General features: G+C 51.8%; 5 protein-coding genes across 5 annotated transcripts; 4 read left to right on the forward strand and 1 right to left on the reverse strand.

The window, feature by feature from the left end:
* Positions 1–140: 140 nt before the first annotated feature.
* QC762_511883 (uncharacterized protein) lies at positions 141–1,881 on the reverse strand (the record flags this gene model as incomplete). The annotated part of the gene is given in 6 exon segments (XM_062891587.1): positions 141–593; positions 653–760; positions 811–902; positions 1,074–1,226; positions 1,294–1,429; positions 1,441–1,881. 6 exon segments carry the CDS (start codon positions 1,879–1,881, stop codon positions 141–143), a joined length of 1,383 nt encoding a protein of 460 aa, XP_062742243.1.
* Positions 1,882–2,425: 544 nt separating this feature from the next.
* Positions 2,426–3,058, forward strand: QC762_0081840 (uncharacterized protein; the record flags this gene model as incomplete). The annotated part of the gene is made up of 2 exons (XM_062883914.1): positions 2,426–2,700; positions 2,757–3,058. The coding sequence occupies exons 1-2, from the start codon at positions 2,604–2,606 to the stop codon at positions 3,056–3,058; spliced, it is 399 nt and encodes a 132-aa protein (XP_062742244.1). The 5' UTR covers positions 2,426–2,603.
* A 1,487-nt stretch (positions 3,059–4,545) lies between these two features.
* Positions 4,546–7,338, forward strand: ACE2 (Metallothionein expression activator; the record flags this gene model as incomplete). Its single annotated transcript, XM_062891588.1, has 1 exon — positions 4,546–7,338. The coding sequence occupies one exon, from the start codon at positions 4,546–4,548 to the stop codon at positions 7,336–7,338; it is 2,793 nt and encodes a 930-aa protein (XP_062742245.1).
* Positions 7,339–8,811: 1,473 nt separating this feature from the next.
* Positions 8,812–13,029, forward strand: QC762_511900 (uncharacterized protein). Its single transcript, XM_062891589.1, has 2 exons — positions 8,812–9,176; positions 9,233–13,029. Exons 1-2 carry the CDS (start codon positions 8,936–8,938, stop codon positions 12,619–12,621), a joined length of 3,630 nt encoding a protein of 1,209 aa, XP_062742246.1. The 5' UTR covers positions 8,812–8,935; the 3' UTR covers positions 12,622–13,029.
* Positions 13,030–18,504: 5,475 nt separating this feature from the next.
* On the forward strand, positions 18,505–21,841 carry QC762_511905 (uncharacterized protein; the record flags this gene model as incomplete). Its single annotated transcript, XM_062891590.1, has 8 exons — positions 18,505–18,508; positions 18,578–18,863; positions 18,917–19,049; positions 19,104–19,307; positions 19,384–20,180; positions 20,284–21,243; positions 21,299–21,318; positions 21,405–21,841. 5 exons carry the CDS (start codon positions 18,505–18,507, stop codon positions 19,957–19,959), a joined length of 1,203 nt encoding a protein of 400 aa, XP_062742247.1. The 3' UTR covers positions 19,960–20,180; positions 20,284–21,243; positions 21,299–21,318; positions 21,405–21,841.
* Between the last annotated feature and the right edge of the window lie 42 nt (positions 21,842–21,883).

The following is a 21,883-nucleotide window of genomic DNA, read 5'->3' on the forward strand; positions in this document are numbered from 1 at the left end:
TATCCGCCAGTTGTCCGTCCGTCAACAACCTCACTTCCTCTTGAAATAATCCCCCCATAAATTCCTCACCTCCCTCACAATCCCAAACCTATTTGCCAGCACCCTCCCCGGGTTCATGTGCCTCGTCTGTGCAGCCTTATTCAGCGCCTTCCTTCTCGCTGCCTCCTCGGGCGTCTCCAACCAAATCTTTGCTCCACCACATTCTTGACCGTCCAACCCCTCAGGACAGCCGGTAGTTTGTGCTCAACTGGCTGCGCCGGTTTGGGCGCCGGAGTCCCCCTGAACAGCCATTCACAGTATCTCTGCCCCTCCACCTGTTCCTGGTTTTGCGGGTCCACGCCCTGTATGTTCGTCTTGCTTCGGAGATGGTTCTCAAGTTGCTCCATCGTCGGGCGCTTGGCGGGAACATGAAGCATGCACTGATTGATCAGCTCGCGGAGGTCACGGTCGATGTGCTTGAACTTCTTGTCGTTGAGGATGTAGCCACCAAAGCCATATGCGGTCGTTTCGGTGCCGTCGAGCATTTTGATCGTGATCTTTTCAGGCGAGGGTGGAAGTTCTGCGTGACAGAGGGACACCATTTGCCAGATTACCTGTGGTAGAAAAATGTTAGCTGGTAGTTACATTGGTGATGATCTTCCGTTGGACTCACAAGTGCGATTTGATACAGGTTGGTCCACCAGTTGGATTTTCCAGCCGTCTCGGATTTGATCGTTCTTGGGTTTCCGTTGATGTAATCCCATTCTTCAGAGAATTGTTCCTTTCCTTGTCAGCAGTAAGCCATGTGGATCATGTTCAAAGGGGCCCTACAGGTGTGTAAACTGCTTGTTTGCCTGTGCCTCTCGAATTCCAGTAGTCCCAGGCGCTGGTATTCCCGTTGTAGATGTGGATCAGGCCCAAATCTGCAATCTAAAAGATATCAGCATCACCCAGAATGCCAGAACACTGGGGGAGGGATAGCCTACTTTAGTCAAAGGAGCAAGTTTGTGCTCGTTTGCATCGAACTCATCAACCAAGACTGTGGATATTTGTTAGACATTCTATTGTGACAAGTAGAGGAGGGTCGTTCTAACTATTCAATGGGTCGATGTCATAATGGACCATCGTGTCTCTGTTATCGTAGGGCTCGAGTGGTCTGAGACCTCTTGCTGTTTCAGATACTTCGGGGACCTGTACTTTGCTCGGGTCGACGTCCAAATGCATAAAGGCTTCGGGATAGGCCATCCCTATCACACCGCGAAATACTATCCTAGAAGTCAGTGTCAGTGGGGATATTTCAGCTCGCAAACTTACAACAATCAAACACTTGCCACAAAACCAGGGTCGGGAACGGCCTCCCGGTCATGGCAGCCCTGCAGATATGATCGTCCCACCGGCCACGATTCATAAACTGAATAAACAGCACCCTCTGGTTCGCATCCAGCTCTTTCTCGCGTTTACTTTCATGTCGTGTTTGATTTCGTTCAAATCCAGCTCATCAAACTCGCCAATTGGCACCGCCTCAATCACTTCGAAATCATCATCGCCATCGCCATCCTTGGGATCACGTTTTCGTTTTCTCCCCCTGCTATCAATAGACGTAGGCGCAGTCATATCCACCCCAGCCGCTGTCTGCCTCGTTATATTTCCCAGTCTGTTGATCGCGGCATCAGATATACCCCCCTCAGCCTGCAGGATAACCTGCTGCATGACGTGTTTCGCGCCCGCGGTCATGAGATGGGCCTTGACCTCACGGGGGATACACGGGTAATGGGGAAAGATGTCAATCTTGCACACGACCCGTAACATTTTGTTGTCCTTGCCAACGGCGTCGTACATACTGGCCACGCCCAAACCACCCCAGCCAAGAACCTTGACCAGCCTGAAGTCAGCAACCGCCATAGTCGCTGCCGCTGCATCTAGCGGAAGGCTTTTAGATCCTTGATATCCTCCGTCTTTTGGTTAGCCATGTTGGGCGAGCTGTAGGTTTTTTCCCTTGATTTTCTCGGTGTTGTGAGGAAGATGCTGTGTCTATTCCGATGACCTCGTTAGCCATCCTTGAGGATACATTTTGGGCTTTTAGTTGTGGGTGTAACCTGTTCCATTGACAAGGTCAAAAAGGGCAGCATTTGTCAGCCGCGGCCATGGTGCAAGCCATCTTCTCAATGGCCCTCGAAAGGGAGTCGCTGAACCGACAAAGCCCTTTGGATGACCCATCCATTTCCGGAAGGCGGGCTTAGATGTTGATGGCTGTCGGGACATGATGGTCGGTTGATGGCCGGGTGATGGAAGATAATTTTAGAGATGAAAGGTGAAACGCACAGCATTCTCCAACCCCACACAGTCTATGAAACAGGAGAATTAGGCAGCGCCTGCAGCAAAAGTTACCCTGGCTCTTGCCATATAAAATGACATGACGTCTCTCACCCATGATCTTATCTTATCTAATCTCCTAGCCCGGAGCTAACACAGGGCGGCGTTGAACCCCTCGTCTCTGCCCTCGTCTGACTTTGTCCCCTCTCTTTCTGGATATTGGATCCAGGAAAAGGGATGTGATACGATGAAATAATCTCCGGGACCCGGCTGGCATATAACCTCACCTCAGCCGAGTGTTGCCCTCGCTGATGCGGGGTTGTCGGTCGACTTGCAACATCTCATTCCCCATCTTTTCTCCTCAGCAATTACAGAACCAACATGTCTACAGAACAGTCCTAGTCATTGGTAAGATGATACGTATCACAAATCTTTCTGAGTCACTTGGATTGACAATACAGCAGGCGCCAATGGAGGCATCGGCTTTCAGCTGGCCACCAGGTTCTTAAAGGAAGGCTACAAAGTCTTTGGAACATACCGGCCACAGACAAAAGACGATGTCTCGGTTGCTGAGGTGAGGTGGGGCCGCCCTCAACCGACAGCCTTGCTGTTCCTGATCCTGACACTGAGACAGCTCGAGGGAACCGGGGTGCAAAGCATCGAGCTGGATTATGACAATGAAGAGTCCATCAACGCCGCTGCCAAGGGTTTTGCTGGTGAGAAGCTGGACATTCTCATCAATTGCGGAGCCATATACAACACCTAGGACGAGAAGTTGTTGACCGAACAGACAGCCGATGACCTTTTCAGCCACTTCAAGATTAATGTGGTAGGCCCCGTTTCTCGCCTCCAAGGCATTCCTCCCGGCTCTGGAAAAGGCAGAAAATGCAAGGATCATCACCATGTCGTCAGACTTTGCCAGCGTCGCGGACAACACAGGAGGAAATGTCTGCTACCGCATCTCTAAGTCTGGCGTCAGCCAGCTCACTCGGACCATGGTCATTGACCTGGGGAAGCTAGGTTCCAAGATCAAAACGTTAGCTGTCCACCCGGGATGCCTCCAAACCAAGATGATGGAGTGGACGGGCGACGACAAACATGGACGAATGCATGAGCAGTCTGGTCTCGGTGGTTGCACGGTTTGGCACTGCCTCGGGCACGGACCTTCCCAATGGCGGATATGTGAAATGGAACGGCGATATCATGGCGTATTAATGGCCGTCATCGTTCAGCCTCGTACCTAGAGAGTTGTCGAGGAAACCTTGGTAACCACGGGAGTGCACGAAGCAAGGCCAGGTGCGGCCAGGGCTCCGGACAAGCACCAAGGCAGCGATCAAAAGTGATGTGAGCCAAGACATGGCGAGGTGACCCTGCAGATTTCTGGAAAAGACACGCATTAGCACCCATCATGGACCCCCTGGAAATCTGCATCTTGATTTGGACTCCACTGGAAATCTCATCAAGAAATGAGAAGACAATTGCTGCAAATACAAAAGAGCGCGCGGCAATGGGACACGGGGGCTGTGCCAGTACTGGCCAGGTGTGGGCGACTGGACTGGACCGTGTGATTTTAGCGGGGAGATCTCAGTGGTAGAGCGCTAGCGGCGGCAGCTAGTGAATGGAGCAACTTGCGGCCCAAACAGCCAATGGAAACCTCGGCTCGGCAAGACAGAGAGCCATTGTTCGCTGTTGTCCCTGGCAACGCCAAGCACCCGGCAAGAAAACAAAGCTTGGAACAGCGATCATGGGCCCTCGTCGTCCCAAGCATCCCAGCAGAGCAACCATCTGCTGCAGCAAATCCATACTTTTGCTGCAATTCCCCAACCTCCAGATTTTTCCCACGAGACCTTCAAGCATCTTGCCTTGCCAATTCCAGCATCGCTCGCCTGCTTGCTTGCCTCCCAATATACACCAAGCCCAATTCGCGATTCGCGACATCGCGACCCTCACCGCCGCCCAGGCTCATCGCCGGCGCAACAGGTCTCTTTTTCGCGCGCACGCTCGCCGTCGACTGAGGTCGACAGCGACAGCGCGGCTCCAACTGCCCCTGCCCGCCTGCTGTTCGACTTGCGCTGAGAGGTAGGCACCTTGCTGTCTTGGTCCTGGGGCCAATGTTTACCCCGGTGGACCCGCAGAGCCACGCTGGGCAAAACTGACAACGCCAATCATCCAGTCTCGATACCATCATCACCACCACGTCGTGATCTTTCACGGGATCTATACACCACTCTACACGCGACTTCTACCGTTGCAATGCTCTCCAATCCTCCTCAATCGGGCGGCGGCATGCACCCGCGCCAGCGCCAACACCGAAGACAAATCTCCACACCCACAGCCTTTGAAGCCGTCAAGATCGCGCCACTGCCCAACTTTTCCCAGCAGCAGCAACAACAACGCCAACCTATCGCCCATCGACGAGGTCTGAGCCTGGATACTCGACGACAGCAGCAATTCGTGCCCACGACGCCCACATCATCCTCTGCTCGGCAAGAGTATCTCGCTGCCCGACATGAGTACAGCAACCAGATGGCAGCGATGCCGCCAGTCTCTTCTTCCAGCCCCGCCGTTCCCACCACACCACAGCAAATCCTTCGAGAGAACCAGCAGCGACAAAGCCTGTCGCGTCCTGGCACGTCCGGCACCGACCACAGCGACACCTCGTCCAACCACTCGTTCCAGTCCTTCCATGACAGCAGCGACGCCTTTCTCGTATCGCCAAACGTGACGCCCAACAACCAGCGGTTCGTCGATGCCCTGGCCAGCCCTGCGCCAATGGTGGAGATGAGCCCCCTACCGTACGAAGCCTACATGAACTCGATGGGCATGATGAAGAACCAGGCCGCGTTTGGCAGCAACAGTGGGATCGACGTTGGTGGGGGGAGTTTTGACTTTTACGCCCAGGGGGATAGCGCGCTTTCCACGCCGACGTTTCTTACTTTTCCCGATTCTAGTCCTGCGAGCACGGGTCAGGGTGGGTGGATTTCGGAGGGGGAGACGGGGTCTGCGCAGAGCCGTAGGAACTCACGCAGGATAAGCAATGGGATTAGTGATAAGGTGGCCAAGTTTGAGAACATGATGAACAACGGCGGCGACCTTCAACATCGGCCGGTGACACCTTCCAATCATCATCAGTTTGTTGCGGGAGGGGAGATCAACCAGTGGGCTGCCGGGGTGGACAATGAGAGTTTTCCTCCGACCCCGACTGAGATACCGGCGGAGCAAGAGCAGCAGCAACAGATCCCGAGCAGGTTTCGCGATGATTATGATGAGAGTATGGAGGAGACGCTCAAGCCTGTGAGGGGGAATAAGCATAATAATCGGAATTCGGGGATTTTCCAGGAGCTGAGGCAGCAGGCGGAGCAGCAAGCTGCTGCTGCTGCTGCTGCTGGCGGTGTCAGTCAGACGCCGCCGCCGCCGAGGGGAGGGGTGATGGGGGGGTATGGTGGTGGGATGCAGCAGGGGTTGACGCCAGAGTTTATGAACATGCGGAGCATGAATGCCGAGTTTGTCAAGATTGAGCACAATTTTGATGGGTTTCACTTTGGGATGGCAGGGGGAGGAACGATGGCGCCGCAGATGGGGGGTTCGGTTGGGACGGCTCCTGCCGGGGGTATGATCAACCCGGGTGGTGGTGGTCAACTGGATGGTGATGGACAGAAGGCGACGCTGCGGCACATGCCGCTTACGGCGGCGAGTCTGTCGCGTCATAGCTCGCCTCATCCATCGTCGTTGCATCAGCACCGCCGAACGGAGTCGATTGCTTCTCTGGCGTCTGCGGCGTCGATTGCGTCGATCAACATTGAGGAGACAAAGACTGACACGGGGGTCACGCTGGATGACATTGCGCAGTATATCCAGGGACCTGACCCTTCGGATGGGAAGTGGGTGTGCTTGTACGAGGAGTGCAACAAGCGGTTCGGGCGGAAGGAGAATATTAAGAGTCATGTCCAGACGCACCTGAACGACCGCCAGTATCAGTGTCCGAGCTGCCACAAGTGCTTTGTGAGGCAGCATGATTTGAAGAGGCATGCCAAGATTCACACAGGGATCAAGCCTTATCCGTGTGAGTGTGGGAATAGCTTTGCGAGGCATGATGCGTTGACGAGGCATCGGCAGAGGGGGATGTGCATTGGGGCTTTTGATGGGATTGTGAGGAAGGTGGTGAAGAGGGGGCGGCCGAGGAAGGACAGAGGGGACGGGGGGGAAACAGAGAGGAGGGAGAAGAAGGAGAGGGTTAGGAAAGGGAAGAAGGAGGATGGCGGGGGGGAGGAGATGAGCAGTGCGAGTAGTCAGAGTGGGTATAGTGAGAGTTGCTCGAGTGTTGGGTCGCCGAGGGGGTATGAGGAGGACTTTCCGGATATTTTGGATGTGGCGATGACAGGGGGTGGTAATGGGGGGAGTGGGACTGCGACGATGGATCCGGGGAGTTTGAGTTTGGGACCGCCGGGCGGTGGGGGTGGTGGTGGGTTGAGTAATGCGCGGATGCCGCCTGTTCATCCGATGTATAAGGGGACGACATCAAGTATGGAGGAACAGGTCAGGAGTCCGAGCGCGATGAGCAATTACAGCCATGCCTCGTCCAGGCTTTCAGGGAGGAGGGGGACGGTCGGGGAGGAGTTTGTGCCGCCTCGGCGACATGGGTCTCCGGCGAAGAGCACGGCGAGTTATCATACTCCGCCGGAGCTGTCGAGTAGCTCTTCGCCGCCGCCGACGGGGACGAGTGGGAGGTTTTTTGAGGATGGGGACAGTCAACAGCAGCCGGTTTCGACGGGGGTGTGCATGCCGGGTTTTGTGAGCTTGGATAATGACATGTTGATTGGGTTTGGGGGGGAGGGTGGTCATCCGCATGGGTTGGTCGTGCCGGTGCAGTTGGATCATGGTGGGCATCATGGTGTGCCGGGTTCGATGGGGATGCAGCATCAGGGGTTAATGTCGACGTTGGGAGGCAAATTTGATCCTGAAGGGGAGTATGAGCAGATGGGGATGTTTGGGGGAATGAATGGGATGGGGGTGCCGGGCGGGGATGTGTTCTTTTCGGGGAACTGAGAACTCGATGGGGGCTCGGGCCAAGTTACTACTGAGCAATACTTTTTTCCTTTTTCTTGCCATTGCTTTCTATGTGGTATATCTGCCTTTTCTTGTATCTCTTTTTGTTTTCTCTTGTATCGTGTGTGGGCTGGGCCGGGCTGGTTTGGTTATAGAACTGGCAAGGCTGGTGGTTTGGTGGGGTCGTGAGGCAGGCTGACTGGGCATTTGGATTATCATTTGGGATTTTTGTTTGTTTGTGTCTTGCACTGTTGCTGCTTTTCTTTTGTCAATCTCTTCTCTCTGGTCCCAAGGGGTAATGTGCAAAGGCTGGAAACAAGGGTTTTTGCTCTCGGGCGTGGGCGTCCGTTGTGCTATCTTATATCTTCGTTGGAAGTTTGTTCCTACTAAGAAGCGTATAATTCTTGTTTCTTGAGATTTATTGCCTTGCCTATTTTGCTCGCTTCTGCTGCTTATGAAGGCATTTATAACGTGTACTTTAATGTCGCTTCATGGTGGCTAGTGTAAAATAGGGGTGAGGGCTTGGAGATTACGGGATGGGGGGTGGGCGATGGGTTTGGATGATTGGTCTCGGTTGTGGGAGGGGGTGGGGTGATTCTGATTTGCTGTTGTGTCTGTTTATTTATTTTTTCATGTTGACTTGTCGGGTGGCTGTTGTGCTGATAGGCGCAGTTTGGATAGTCGGGGGTGGATAGATACTTTACCTAGTCTGCCCATGTTGGTAGCAACAATAAAGAGAAGAATTGAGCTTGTTATTCTGTCTTGCAATACGTACTCTGTCTCATGTGTCTACCTAACATGCATGTGTGCTTCGAAACTTCGGAGCCATTATGAGACTGCGTAGGTGGGTAGGTGATGGTAGGAACTCTTTACAAGAGCTTTGAGCTTTGGTGAAGATGAAGGGAAAACTTAGGTATTTCAGTTGTCCTTATTCCAGTATGTTTAACACCGCGGTAACACATTTCAAACCAAGAAGGTCACATAGGCACCGTCCACCTTCTTGCACAGGGGCTGTGATCGTAAAGCACGCAAGACATATGTCATGACAAGTGGTAAATTCAACAAGGTCTATAAAATTCTCGGCATCTTCTTCCAAACCCCAAAGATCTGGTCCCAACCATCACAGATACCCTACTGCCTATGCCAACAAAAACACTAATTCACCCTCTCCTCTCTGATTTGTTTGATGATGGAACCGGGCTGAAGTGGGCTTTTAGAGTTGGCTGGCGGCCGCCTCGCACCACATAAGGGAAACACTGGAACAGCTCAAGAATTAAAAGTGCTCAAAACCTGATAAAGCACGAGACAGGCGCTCTTAGGCTCAACTCACCCGCTCTGTCACTGAACACCGAAACGTGGTTTCTCAAATGTCATGGTTGCTCAAGAGCACAGTGCGCGCGCACAGTTTTGCGATTGGCTTTGCCCCACCATTGGAGATTTCTGAGCTCACATCTGCGCTGTCAGCGACAACATCATGAGTGTACACAGCAAACACCGCGACATGCTCTCTCCTTCTCGTTAATCCTCGAAATATCTGCTCCCTTCCCCTGCCGGAATTGCAAGAAAATACAGCATCAGAATTGCGAGACAAGACAGAATGTTCACTCCCACCACCCACCAGCCCATGGCGGGGTCGTTCGCCTCTGTGGACATCACACCAGCCATCAGCCTCACCGGCGACCTGCCCCAAGGCTTGCCAGCAGATATTCTGTGTGTTGTCGGTCCAGATCTGGCTCATCATCTTCTTTTCACTTTGGCGTCGGAGAAAGGCCTGCCGCAAAGGAAAAGCATTGATGTCACGGCTTGCGCGGAGGGCGAGCAAGGGGTTCACCAGATCGGTCAGCATCCGATACATCCTTGCAGCTTGAAGAGCAAAAAGCTAACGGGTCAACAGCGAGAAATATCCTCCTCTTTACCCTCGCCCTTGACTCCAAAATCACCGCTGAGCAGGCCTGGAACATCTATTACGATGCCTGGCTGACCCCTTCCAACCTCACCGCCCTCCAGACCCAGGCCGAGAAGCTCTTTGACCTTGCATCCTCCCTCGACGCCTGGTATGCTGGCCCATACAGCCAACTCCGCTTTTGCGATTCTGGGACCCTCGAATTCGTGAAAGACGTTTGGTCGAAGTACACCACATCCGAAGCAACCGAAAACTTCGACACCATCCTGGAACGCTCCCAAAAACACAAGGAAGAAACCTATGGTGAAGAAGGACAGGCAGTCGTCACTTCCAGCGCGAGATCTTGCGCGCCATTGTCAGTAGGCGGGCTGGTGGAAGCGCTGACTGAGCTTACCGAGGAAAACTGGCAAGCGACCGTTAAGAAGCAGGATGAGAAGAAACCAAACCCAGTGTTCGCTGCCGCTTTGGCAGCTAGCGATGAGAACCAGAGACGAGTGCTGGAATACCCCACCGATCCACTGATCGGCTTCCATCTTGCCTCTGCCAACGCCCCGTTGACGCCACTGTCGCCATATAGAATCGAGAATGCGGACAAGAAGGACATCAAGGAGAGGATTGTCGAGACGGCGAGGATGCAGTGGGGTGATTGGTTGGAGGCCTTCAGAGAGGCGGTTGGGGAGAAGAGGGTCACGGTCAGGTTTGCGGCGGCCGACTTTTTCTCATTGTGCTGGACGTTGAAGAGAAACAAGGATTGTGGAGAGTTGGAGGCGTGTTGGCATAGGAGAGAGGTTAGGTTTGACATTTTGGTCTTGGACGAGAAGGAGTATGCAGAGGGAGAGGCGCCGAATGAGTTTGACGTTGTTGACACGGGAGTTTTGGGGGATGAGAAGGGGGTGTTGAATGTGCTTGTTGCTGGGTTGGTGTTGTTGAAGAGGGTGCCTTCGTCGACGATATATACGGAGTGTTATGCGAAGGATTATGAGGCTATTTTGGAGGGGTACACGTCAGCGTTTTCGGTTTTGTTGGGGGTGAGCCCGGGGGAGTACTGGACTAACTCGACGAGTGTGGCGGTTGTGGATGAGGTGTTGGCTACGTTCAGTGAGAGGTATGCTGATGACGAGAGACCGAGGGGCATTCAATCGAGGCTGGCGTGGAAGTGGAATTCTTTGCAGGTTAAGGGGCAGAGGGACCAGTTGACTATGGAGGCGAGGGATTTGATCATGTTCTTTGAAGGGGTGTTTGGTAGGATCTTCAAGGCTTATGAGTTGAGCCAGGACAACAGCAAGAGAAGAAGGCCGCATCACCACTTCCACTTCAACACTGCTGCAGCTATCCTCAAGGTTCTGTGCGAAAGACTGGGCTTGGACTTTCGCAGGGTGTTGGATCCATATGAAACGCTGCCTGCGGACTTTCGTGCCAGGACTTTGGAACCTCACATCAAGGGATGGGGCATTTGCGGTGTGCCTGAACAGTCAGGAAACCCCGCATATACGGGGGATTTTCTGTCTGGTGAGCCGGCTTTGAAGTTGAATAAGAAGCTTGACTCTGTGGCGATTACGTTTACTGTGCCGGCGGAGAAGTGGAAGCCGGTAGCCCAGTGTTCCAGAGACGAAGGCATTCCTCTGCCTCTGAAGGTCACAATCCCGGAAGCCGAGGTCGAATACACGAACTACCAGCTAGCGTTCGGCTCTATCACCAAGTTCAACTCGCCTGACCAGGATGGCGTCCCAGGCAAAGTGGATGAAGACAAAGAAGAATGGTCCGGGTCTTCTGATATAGTGGTGTCGCTATATGTCCCTATGGAGAAATTGGCGGGCTTCCAACAATCCAAACAGAGTGTGGCGCTGTGCACTGCAGACCCTTTCTACAACCGATTGGCGTACAAAACGGTGCTGGGCAATCCTCAATGCGAAATTCACCGAGTACCCATCGATAGTGTACTCGTCACACATGTACTTCCTGGGCAGTGGCTCCTCGAAAATGAGACGGTATCGGTTGAGTCAGCGACCAAGAAGCTTGGCGAATCAGAGGTGCCTTCTTCGATGACTCCATGGTTTACAGCTAAGCTGGATGAAAATGCGGTGGATGCCAAGGCGGATGTTGTCTTGCAGATCATCGGGCACATCGATATCACCTCGGATGAAGGGCGTACCTTGTTGTCAAACAAGTCAGTGCCCATCAAGATGGAGCAAGTCTCGCCCTTCACCATTGAAGTGGTCTTTGGCGCCCGGAAGTTGGTCTTGCCCATGATCTTCACAGTTCCTGTCTCCAAGGAGAAGTGTGCCCTAAGAGTGGCACGCAAGTCACACTATGTTGAGGTGGTTTCTTCTTTGGTGAAGCCGTTGGATGTGCCCCAACTTGACACGCACATCCTGCCGTCAACAGCGATTCAGCCATCTGGGATCCCGGCTACGCTCAACATCCCACACCTTAACCTTGACAACCTTCCCATTCTGTCAATCGACGAAGATGAGGATGAGGATACCCGGATCAAGTTTTTGACCACCCTCACCTCCCTCGTCTTCTCGGGACGTGAGCGCCGTCTCCGCGAGGAGGTCAACGCACAAGACGACAACTACACCGGTCTCAGCCCTTCCCCTCGTCTCAACTTCAAGGAGTCCCTCTTCACCATGTTTATGCTCTCCTCTGGTCTTCAAGGAGGACAAACAGGACTCTTTGCCATTTCGGACCCCAAGAATGGCGGCATTCACATGCTGCTCTTTGTCAACGCCATCCGGCTTGACTGTCCCCATGCCACGGTCGTCTTGGATGCTGCTATTCTTCCTTTCACAAAGGCTTTGGTTGACAGCAAGGAGCTAGAGGGCTTTTTGCTGTTGATCAGAACTTTGGAATGCTGCACCATCACCGTCGATGACGAAGAGCTCAAGATGTGGAAGAAGGCTTTGCCTGCCTTTGTTGAGAGGTGCAGAACTTGGGAACATAACCCCAAGACGTGTGAGTATGTTACTTCCTCGGGGGAGAAAGGGCAAAAGACTGTTCCGTTGAGCTTGAAGGAGGGGGAGCAGGTTATTTGCTCTTGTGGTCAGGGGAAGTTGCCTTCGGATTTCATCCCGCTGCCGGAGTGGGATGAGACTGCTGCGAGGTATTCTACTAGGGTGGCGATCAGCCCAGTTTATGCTTCGCAGTTGGTGGAGGATATCATTGACCCGGCACTGGCGAGAGGGTTGGCGGGGGGTGGTGAGAAGAGGGTGGCGGGTTGCAGGGCGTGTGGGAAGGTGGAGGATGAGGAGGAGGGGTTGGCGTTGAAGAAGTGTGGGAGGTGTTTGAAGGTCAGGTATTGCAGTGGGGAGTGCCAGAAGAGGGATTGGAGGAAGCATCGGATGGAGTGTGAGGAGGCTGAGGAGCATCACCGGAAGTAGAGCAAGGTGTAAAGAACTTTAGGGGGTTAAATGATCAATCGATGGTTTGATGTAGCCGTCTCAAGTCCCGTTCCTCCGACCCAACCAGGCTGATTCTCCGAATCTCGTCAAAAATCTCGATGATCTTGGCCTCGTCAGCCTTGAATTCCAGCAATTCGTCCTCGCCGTGTCAAAATGCCCGAATAGCAGGCCTCCCCCCGGGAATGCACTCGAAGAACTGCACCTCTCTGCCAATTGTGATGGCCCCAAAGCGCGCAATGTTGACGGCATCATGCAGTTGCTCATCCACCACATGCAACCACCCGCACGCACGAGAGACGTGATCCTCCAGCTGAGATCTCCAGTTCGACCAAACAGACTCTTTCAATGATTGGCCCTCATTGGGATCCAGCGGCTTCGCATTCAACAGGACAGTCCCGAGACCACGGTTGCCCTCAGAGAGGACGCGCACTCGTAAGTTTGGCTCCCCGGGGCTCCCCGGAGTTCCTCGGGCGCTCCAATGCAAACCTATCAGAATTCGAGAAAAACAAGGCCAGAAGGTTGAGCCACATGGAGCTGACTGCGTGGTGCTGGGCTGGGAAGATGATGTCGTCGTAGAGCTCGATGAACAGACTACGCGCCGTATACGGAGTTACAAATAAAGTTAGTGGTGAACTGTCTGTAATAATAAGCAGATACACTTACGCTCTTGAGAACTTGTCCGGAAGGCATTTTGATTGAATGTCTCGGGTACCTGTCGGCTTTGTTTGTTGGAGAGAGAAGATTGGGTTGGAGGAGGTTGTTTGGAGAAGGGGACGAGATGGAGAGAGAAGAGGGGAATTAAAAATTGAAGGGAAAGGATGGATGAGAAGTTCCTAGAGTGACGGGGTTGTAGAATAGGCGGAGAATAATAAGGCGGAGAATACTAAGGCGGAGAATACTAAGGCGGAGAGAGCAAGGTGGAGAGAACAAGGCAGAGAGTGAAGCCAGGGTTGGAAGGTGCTGATCTGATGTCAGTGTAGGGAGGGGGCGGAATCCGATAACAGTATTGGAAGGGGCGGAATTTCTGGGGAGAGATCGGAGCTTTCATCTAATGCCATGACGCTACCAGACCAATGCGGCTACAGTTAGTTACCTAGGTCAGAGGATTCGGACCTGACAGTAGGGCTACACCATAGCTTACCATCAATTGACCATTTAACACCTTAAAGTTCTTTATATCAAGACGGTGAAAGCAGCAAGGACACAAAGTTTGAGGGTTCATCTGGCACCAACGGAACGTCGGCAAGCCACAAGATGCCACACCCAATGGTTAGAGATTAAGCTCAAGGCCAGGGTGATGAAAGGTTTATTGATGTCTTTTATCGATCTCAACTTTCATCGTCACATGCTGCCAGCTCTCAATGTCACCAATCCTAGCTTTCATCGTCATCAATCCTAGCATTCATCATCACCAATCTCAATTCTAACCCTCATCAATCCCAGCTTCATCACCAACCACCTCACACCCAGCTTGTACCACTACTGTACCCTATGCCAAAGCCGGTAGCTTATCAATCCAACTTCATCGATACGATGCTTCAATAGAACTAAACAACAGTTTCCTGAGAGGCCTTGGAACTTTCCTGGTAGTTTCAAGGATTGTGGTACTAGCGGTTCTTTACATCTTCTGCCTGGTTACCACGGCAGTTTATTGGGGTGCGCGTTTTTTTCCGGAGGACATTCGGCATGCACTTCTAAGCTTTTCGTTCGTGTGGAGGTTGGAAGATGCAGAAATGTGTGGGGGAGGCTATGCATACGTTTCTGTTGGCGAAAATATGTCAGAGAAGGTTGTGGGCAAGGAAGTCTTATGATGAGGGGTGGAGGGAGAGACTTCTGGAGAGATGTTAAGCCTGTTTTGGGAGGGACATTGTGCCATAACAATCATGTATCAGATTGGATGCTCACAGCTTTCTTCATGATTATATCAAATGTGCGTTTAGATCTAGAATGTCATGTCGCAGATAGAGACTGTGTATATGTAACTGTTGATATCCGGAGTCAGGCGTATGCTTTTCCCAAAGCGCTGTGAACCTCTAGAGCCCGTAAGTATCTTTAAGTCTTTTAAAGCCTCTCGACTTCAGGGTCCCCGGGTCTTTTAAAGGCCTGTACACTATCACTACAGGCCTGCCCGCTATCCCCAAACGCCTCTCTATTTTGTTTAACAGCATACTAACTATTATTAAGGCTAATAATAATTCAGGTGGTTGGTCAAGATTTAAAGAACTTCAGAGGTCTAACTGATTCATTGATGGTATAACGTATATTATAAGCGAGTCGTACATATAAGCGAGTCGTACAGTCTCCACCACCCTACAACAACTATCCTCAATTGCAACATAACAACACTAGAACCCAACTATAATTACATCAGAAACGGCCGAATCAGACGATTCTACAGCCTCCTGGCAAGTACGTGCATTATGGCCAGGCTTGCCGCATACACCACAGCATTGAACCTTTGTACAAGCACCCCCTACACCACTACCATCCGGCTGCGTTTCTTCCACTGCCTCCCCACCCACGGCCTTCTGGTCAAGTAGATCGTGTGCATCCTGCACAGTAAGTGATCCTCCAAGCCGCACACGTGTTTTTGGCTCTCCTGCGCTTGCTTAGTGCCTCGTTGGCAAGGTGGTACTGCGCGGCCAAGATGATAAAAGGAGGGATGGCCCAACCGAGGGCATTAACTCCCTGGATTACCGTTGCCCATTCGCGGTTACCAGGCTGGGCTAGTTTCGCCTTACTAAGGCCGTCCGAGGTCGTAACTACCATGCCCGCGAAGATAATACCCATCATAAACCCAGTCTCGTCGAAGTTGTAGATATCGTCATCTACAATACCGTACTTAGCCTTAGTGTTCCGTACGAGCGCAAACCACTCGGCAATGACCTTTGGATCCTCCCACTTAGCCCTCTGGTAGTCGTATCTACGCTTAAAACGCGTACGGAGCTGTGGCTGGCGTTTGACGAAGTTATGTCCCCAGAGCTTGCCAACAGGGGGCGCGTCGCGTACGCGTAGCAGTTGGTTGGCCATATCATCTACACTACGCAATCTTGGTGGAAAAGCTCGCGTACATAGCTCAATAATACATCGGTCAATAGCTTCCTCTTCCGATTGAGTCAGCTTTTTCGAATTTGGTGTTATATCGCGTCGTGCAGGCCGGCCGGCGCGTCGGTTAGAGAGAGTCATAGCTGGTACGTTGTAGAGCTTAGCTGCAGCTCGGAGGCTTAATTTTTCATTGATTCGAAGAGCCTCAAGGGCTAAGAGTATCCTGGCTTCCTTTGAAGTAGGAGGCATATTGGGTTGTGGAAAAAACTGATGTTAGGTGTAAGGAGGACGCGTCGTGGTGGAGACTGTACGACTCGCTTATATGTACGACTCGCTTATAATATACGTTAGTATAATTCCAGTCATGCGTATCTGCCCCTCTAGCACCTCATCACCAGTCTCAAGCGGACGCTGGGTCTGCGAGTCTCCGAATATCCCTGACGATCTCGATGATCTTAGCTTCAGCAGCCCTCCACTTATTCTCGATAGCAATGATGGGTTTGAAACTCCGTTTGAGCTTAACGCTGGTGAAGATGCGCACTTGGTACTCGGCTGGGCCTCCATAGGTCAACCAGCAAAAGCCATGAGATTTGGGGAAACACTTGGGGATAACCTGTGTCCACATGCGGACAATGGGCTCCGAGCTTCAGAAGGCGATGTCTCCGGGTCTCTACAATACATGAAGGGTATTAGTGGCGAACTCGGCACAGCTGAGGACAAATGCACTTACATTTTCGGCACCTATGCCAATGCGAGTTCGCGAAGGAGGCATTGTGGATTTACTTGTTGGAGAGAGAAGGTTGAGTCGAAGGTGGGGTGGAAGGCTGAGAGAGATGGAAGACGTTAAATATTGAATTCGTCGGGTCGTGGGACAGCAGAAGAGGCAGGATCAACATCAGTGTGGAAGGAGCGGAACTCAACGTGTTTTAGAAGGAGCGGAATTCAATATCAGTAACGGAAGGAGCGGACCTTCTAGAGAATGGTCGCTGTTTCCATGAGTGTCAGGAGGTTCCCGATTAAGGCAGTCACGGTGAAGGAATGGGGAGTTATCACATTAAGTAGATAAAGATCAACTTCTCGAGAGGTATCAAGCCTTCCATTTCTTGGAGAAGATACCCAGCCTAAATGCCGCACATACTCTTCCATCTCTGGCCAAGTGACGAGCACTGCTCAGAGCGCTGGTACGGCACCATACCGCCCACGTCCATCATTGCCGCGTAAAGTATCATCCTTCAAATCTTCAGATTACCGGTGGAGTGGTGTCTGATCAGTTCGTAATTCCCCGTTATCTCTCTGGTACTGTTTGATGAGGTTCCGCAGCGGCTCGTTGTCCTTTTTTGAGCCTCCTGTTCTCCTCCCTCTCTTGGTCCAATTGCTTGAAGGACACGAGGTCTTCTAGCTGATGGAAGCCTCAGCGGGTACAAGCTGGTTCTGATTAGAGGGCTGCACCGCGCTGTCGATCACGAGACTGTCAGTCGAACTGGAGGGGGTGATGATAAGTGGCTCGTCATCGGAGGCATCCTCATGGCCCGCGTCCGAGTTGACCAAGTTTGGATGTGACAAGATATGGCCAGGGAGGCACCGACTGGTGCGATTGGATTCCGCTTCACAGATTGCGCGAGTGTGCTCTTCATATAGCTGGTCTCTTGGATGTCGGTCCTGGGTTTCCTCATCAGTTTCGCCGTCTTCATCAGATTCGTCGTCATCTTTGTCGTCGCCAGAGTCTGACTCTGACTCTTTCTCCGGAAACAGAATCTGAATCTTCATAAGGTTCGTCGTCACCTTCTTCATCCTCCTCTATTTCATCATCCTCCTTTTCATCATCCTCCTTTTCATCATCCTCCTTTTCATCATCCTCCTTTTCATCATCCTCCTTTTCATCATCCTCCTTTTCATCATCCTCCGCGTATAGATAATACACTCCACGCAATTTAGACTCCAACCATGGACCGTCTCGTCCACACTTTCGAGCAACGTGTATTCCAACTGCGCACGTGGCTGCAATTAAAACACACAGAACAAAGATGGAAAGGGAGATGCCAAAGAATATCGTCAGGTATATGCAGCATGGGATATTTTGGATCCAGCCCCGGCCGCGCGTACCGATGCTATAGGACTCGGAGCCCAGCATTGTGAATGATATCCGGTGGTTAACCTGAAGGGCGCGGTGTGGGTATCTGAATGGCAAAAGTCTGGTGGATATGGTTTTGGGAACGGTAAGACAAAGGAAGAATGGCATGGAAAAGGTTTTCGGGTTTCCCCAGACTTTTTGGAACGCGTTTCTGAGGTCACTTGGTTTTTGGGTTTTTAAGCCATGTGTGTGCCCCCTCTCAGACGCTCCACATACTGTGACAAACTGAAAATACTGGGCCATCAAGCTCGCAGATAGCTTAGATATCGCTGAGTATGCCTCTGTAGACGAGAAAGTTTGGATGATGGAGGTGTGGCACCACGGTAGGCCACAACGCCCAAGCTCCTGACTTTCAGCCACCAGCAAGTTCAGGTATCGCGATTTGTATCTCCCAACGGGCTTGTGAATGACATGGCCTGTGGCGGTGGGAGCAAGGCACTCCTTGTGGGGGCTTGGTACTGGCGTGGACGCTTTTTGGAGGCTGAGAGCAACTTGATGCTGCAGCCTTGACCCCACTTCCAGGCTTCGATATTTAGCTTGAGATTTCCTCCTCCCAAATACCTTTGCTTTCATCCCTATTCTCTCAGGAAAGAGTGTAAACGAGAAACAATAAACCATGAGTCCACGTTGAGTGACTTGCCCGTTTTGCAGGTGGCTCTTCACTGGTGTAACACCACCTTGGTGCAATGAGTTCCGTGGCCGTACGTCTTTTTATTTCCTGCATTGTTACGATAGCTTACTGACACTCGCATGATCCAGTTGTTATCGACAGGGAGGAGGGAAGCGACGGTCAAAATATGCTGACAGGACGCGGCTGCTATGATGATCCCGGTGATGGGGGCTTCATTGCTCCCTCCAACCCCGACGGTTCCTACGACGATGAGGGGTATGACAGATATGTAGAAGAGGATGACTACTTCTCAACATCCAGAAACAGTAAGGTCGGCAAGCGCGGCTATGTCACCCACGATGCTTGTTGGCCACTCCTGGAGGAAGCCTTGTCTTCAGGCCCGGTTCCGCTCGACAGAGTGTTTCAAATCCTAGAGTCTTTTCGCAAGGGGAGGGGAGCCACCAGGTCGAGTGGGCTGATACATGGAGGTTTGACGATGATGAGTTTTTCCCCTGGGAAATGACCAGCGGGAAGAAGCTGCGCGATGAAGAGTTTCCACGCTCGCACGTAGACCCATCTTTGGTTGATGCTCGACAGAAGCGCATAGCCGGAAAGGCAAGTGTGAGCCGGGAATACATTTGGAAGCGCGCTCAACAGCTGACATGTCTTGTGAAGTCAAAGCCTCAGGATGCCGAACAATGTACGTCATCTCCTTGGAACAAGACGATTGCCCCTGACGACTGCCGCTGGGTCAAAGTAGCAGGAGGCCAAAAACCCTTGTATCAGCAGAGCATTGCTGTTCCTGAAACTATCTCAAAGGTGTCTGTTTCAATTGTCAAATTTGGCTCCCTTTGGCTACATTTCAGGACTTCGACTTGGGTTTGGTGTATGTATACGAACTATGACTCAGAAGCTCAACGGGAAAAGCCAGCTAACTTCACTCTTTCCCATATAGAGGCTCCATCTCGTCAGCATAGCTGCAGTCCCCAAAGACAACGTCAACACATCGAACGACGATGGCAGCAATAACGATATATCCAATCCGGATCGACCTCTCAAAGATCTTGGCCTATGGTACCCCCGAGTCCCGCCTGACTCTCTCAAACTCAACGCTGTCTTCCACCGAGCCAAGCAATATCTGCCGGGTTTCAACCCTGTCTTTTGGACACATTTCGGTGGACCAAAAGGTGCTTATCTGAAGCACTTGACCAGAATATCCTTTTATGATTATGGCCGCTTCATCTTCCAATACGATAGAGATGACATCCCGGAGCAATGCAGTCAATTTGGTCAGAAAGAGAAGTTGGAGCCGCGCTATTCAACGAGTCTCCATTTTGACATTGACGGCCCTGGAGGTGAGCGGATAATCGCTGTGAAAATCCGCCGTAAATACTCGAAAAATATACCTATGCGTATTGAGGAAATGGATGAAGCAGAGGATGAGGAAATCGAAGAAACAGAGGACGAGGGATTGGATGAAGTAGATAGAGTACGGGCAGTTGGCATCTTTCAAAATAACTACCAGCCGTAGAAGGAGTTGCCGCTTTGGCTTTTTTAGGCACGTGCCTAGCAAATGGTATGTTGAGACTTTCAAGGGGTCAAACTTGGTCGTGGAGAAGCCCAAGTTGATCACGGGTTTCCATGGGGAGCAATGGGGCTTGGGGATTGGGGCGCCCGGGGTTATCACTGAATATGAAGGGGTAGTTAATGCCCTCGATTAATCTTCTTCAAGCCTTTCGGCTATCTTTCAAGGCATGTATATTTAACACCCATTCACTATCTTAAAAGGCATCTTAGTTATCTTTTAAGGCATATCAACTATCTTGAAAGCCATGTTGACCACCTATCTTTTCAGGCCTTGATCTTGTGCCGCATTCTCTATTCTTTTGTGTATGGTGTGTCAGGTCATCATTGGATATATCAGCGCTATGTCTGGTCAATCATTCGCTCCCTCTGTTGCTGTGCTCCTTGTTTGCGGCCCATCAGTGGCTGTCAGCGCTGGGAAGGTGCTTCCTGCCTTGTCAGCCCGATTCTCAGCCCGAGTGAGGGGTATGTTACCGAGAGCCTGCTTTCCTTGAAATTTCTTGGTTCATTTCTTTCTGAGCACAATCAGGCTCCCGCAATTCGTGGTTGACTCAGAAACTGTCAACCTCTGCCTCCACGCATCGACCATCGCAAACGACACCTGTCACGTGCAGCGCTAACAAGGACCCTGTTACCTCTATCGGTCTGGTATCGGCCATCCTGTCATTCGTCACGTTTGGTTCGAAGCTGGTCAAGGGCGGCATCGAAATACATTGCGAGGGAAATCTGTCGGAAAATGCTACGCTGGAAGATGTGATCGCCAGGATGGACTCCTTCCAGACACGTCTGTTCTCAGGTCTCTTCCTAGAGACGAGTCCTTATCGGACAACGAAAAGGATCTACGCCATCTTACAGAGGACTGTCATCGGATTGCCAGTGACCTTCTACACCTTCTCAGAACCATGAGACGACCAGACTCAAAGGGGCTGCAGGCTGCTTGGGGAACGATAGCTGCGTTATGGAGAAGCCTTATCCACGGTAAAGAAAAAGCAGACTTGGAAGGACGGGCTGGACAAGTGCTATGGTCATCTCACTACGGTTTTAGTTTGGTCCACCAAGTTCAGCGTCGATAGCATTGCTTCATCGGCTCATGGTAATTCGAGGAAACTACACCAGATTCAGACAAGCATTGACAAGCTGAGACATGCTCAACAGGCTTCAGCAGCGTCGACACTGATGCAAATTCTCTTTCATCACGCTTCCACACAAACGTCATTGGAAAAATGGGCGGGTGAGTGATGCCACCAGAGCCTCGGACATGAGGAGAGCTGATTTCAGGATGGCAGGGCGTCGCACTCTTGTCAAGGTCAATTTCTTCTTTTCTACCGTCATCGGCGGTGCCCAACAGAAGCTTGTAGGGCTGACGAGAACTCTTCTTCACGATGTTCTCAGATGCTGCCCTGAAATGACGCCGGTCCTTCTCCCTGAAGCCTGGGATGAAGTCAAGAGCGTTCCGCAGGAAACGATGCTTTTCAAATTGACGGTGCGACCGTCTTACGGGCTCTCAACCAAATCTTTCAGGATGCTCCGCAGAGCACCAATTGCTTTTGCGTGTTCATCGACGGCCTTGATGAATTCCAGGACCCAGATGGGTAGGATCAGTCCGACTTGGTCGACCTGCTCTACAAATGGGCACCTGCAGGGCAGTCCAGTGTCAAATTATGTGTCGCAACTAGAGATCAGACGGCCTTCTGCAACAAATTTGCGCCGGAGCTCACGATTCGTCCACACGATCTTACGCGGTACGATATGGAACGATTTGTGGAGGAAAGACTGCAAAAGGTTCCGGACGTTAAACTCAAACAAAAGTTGATTCGGACTATCCCTCAAAAGGCTGAAGGTGTGTTCATCTGGACCAAGCTCGTTGTCGG

This window comes from Podospora pseudocomata, chromosome 5, assembly GCF_035222375.1.
Source record: "Podospora pseudocomata strain CBS 415.72m chromosome 5, whole genome shotgun sequence".
NCBI classification, from domain to species: Eukaryota; Fungi; Ascomycota; class Sordariomycetes; order Sordariales; family Podosporaceae; genus Podospora; species Podospora pseudocomata.

Bases quoted from the DNA above. Each gene is read 5' to 3' on its own strand.
- QC762_511900 (XM_062891589.1), top strand. From the start codon at position 8,936: ATGTTCACTCCCACCACCCACCAGCCCATGGCGGGGTCGTTCGCCTCT. The intron at 9,177-9,232 runs GTCAGCATCCGA...ACGGGTCAACAG, and splicing joins GCAAGGGGTTCACCAGATCG to CGAGAAATATCCTCCTCTTT.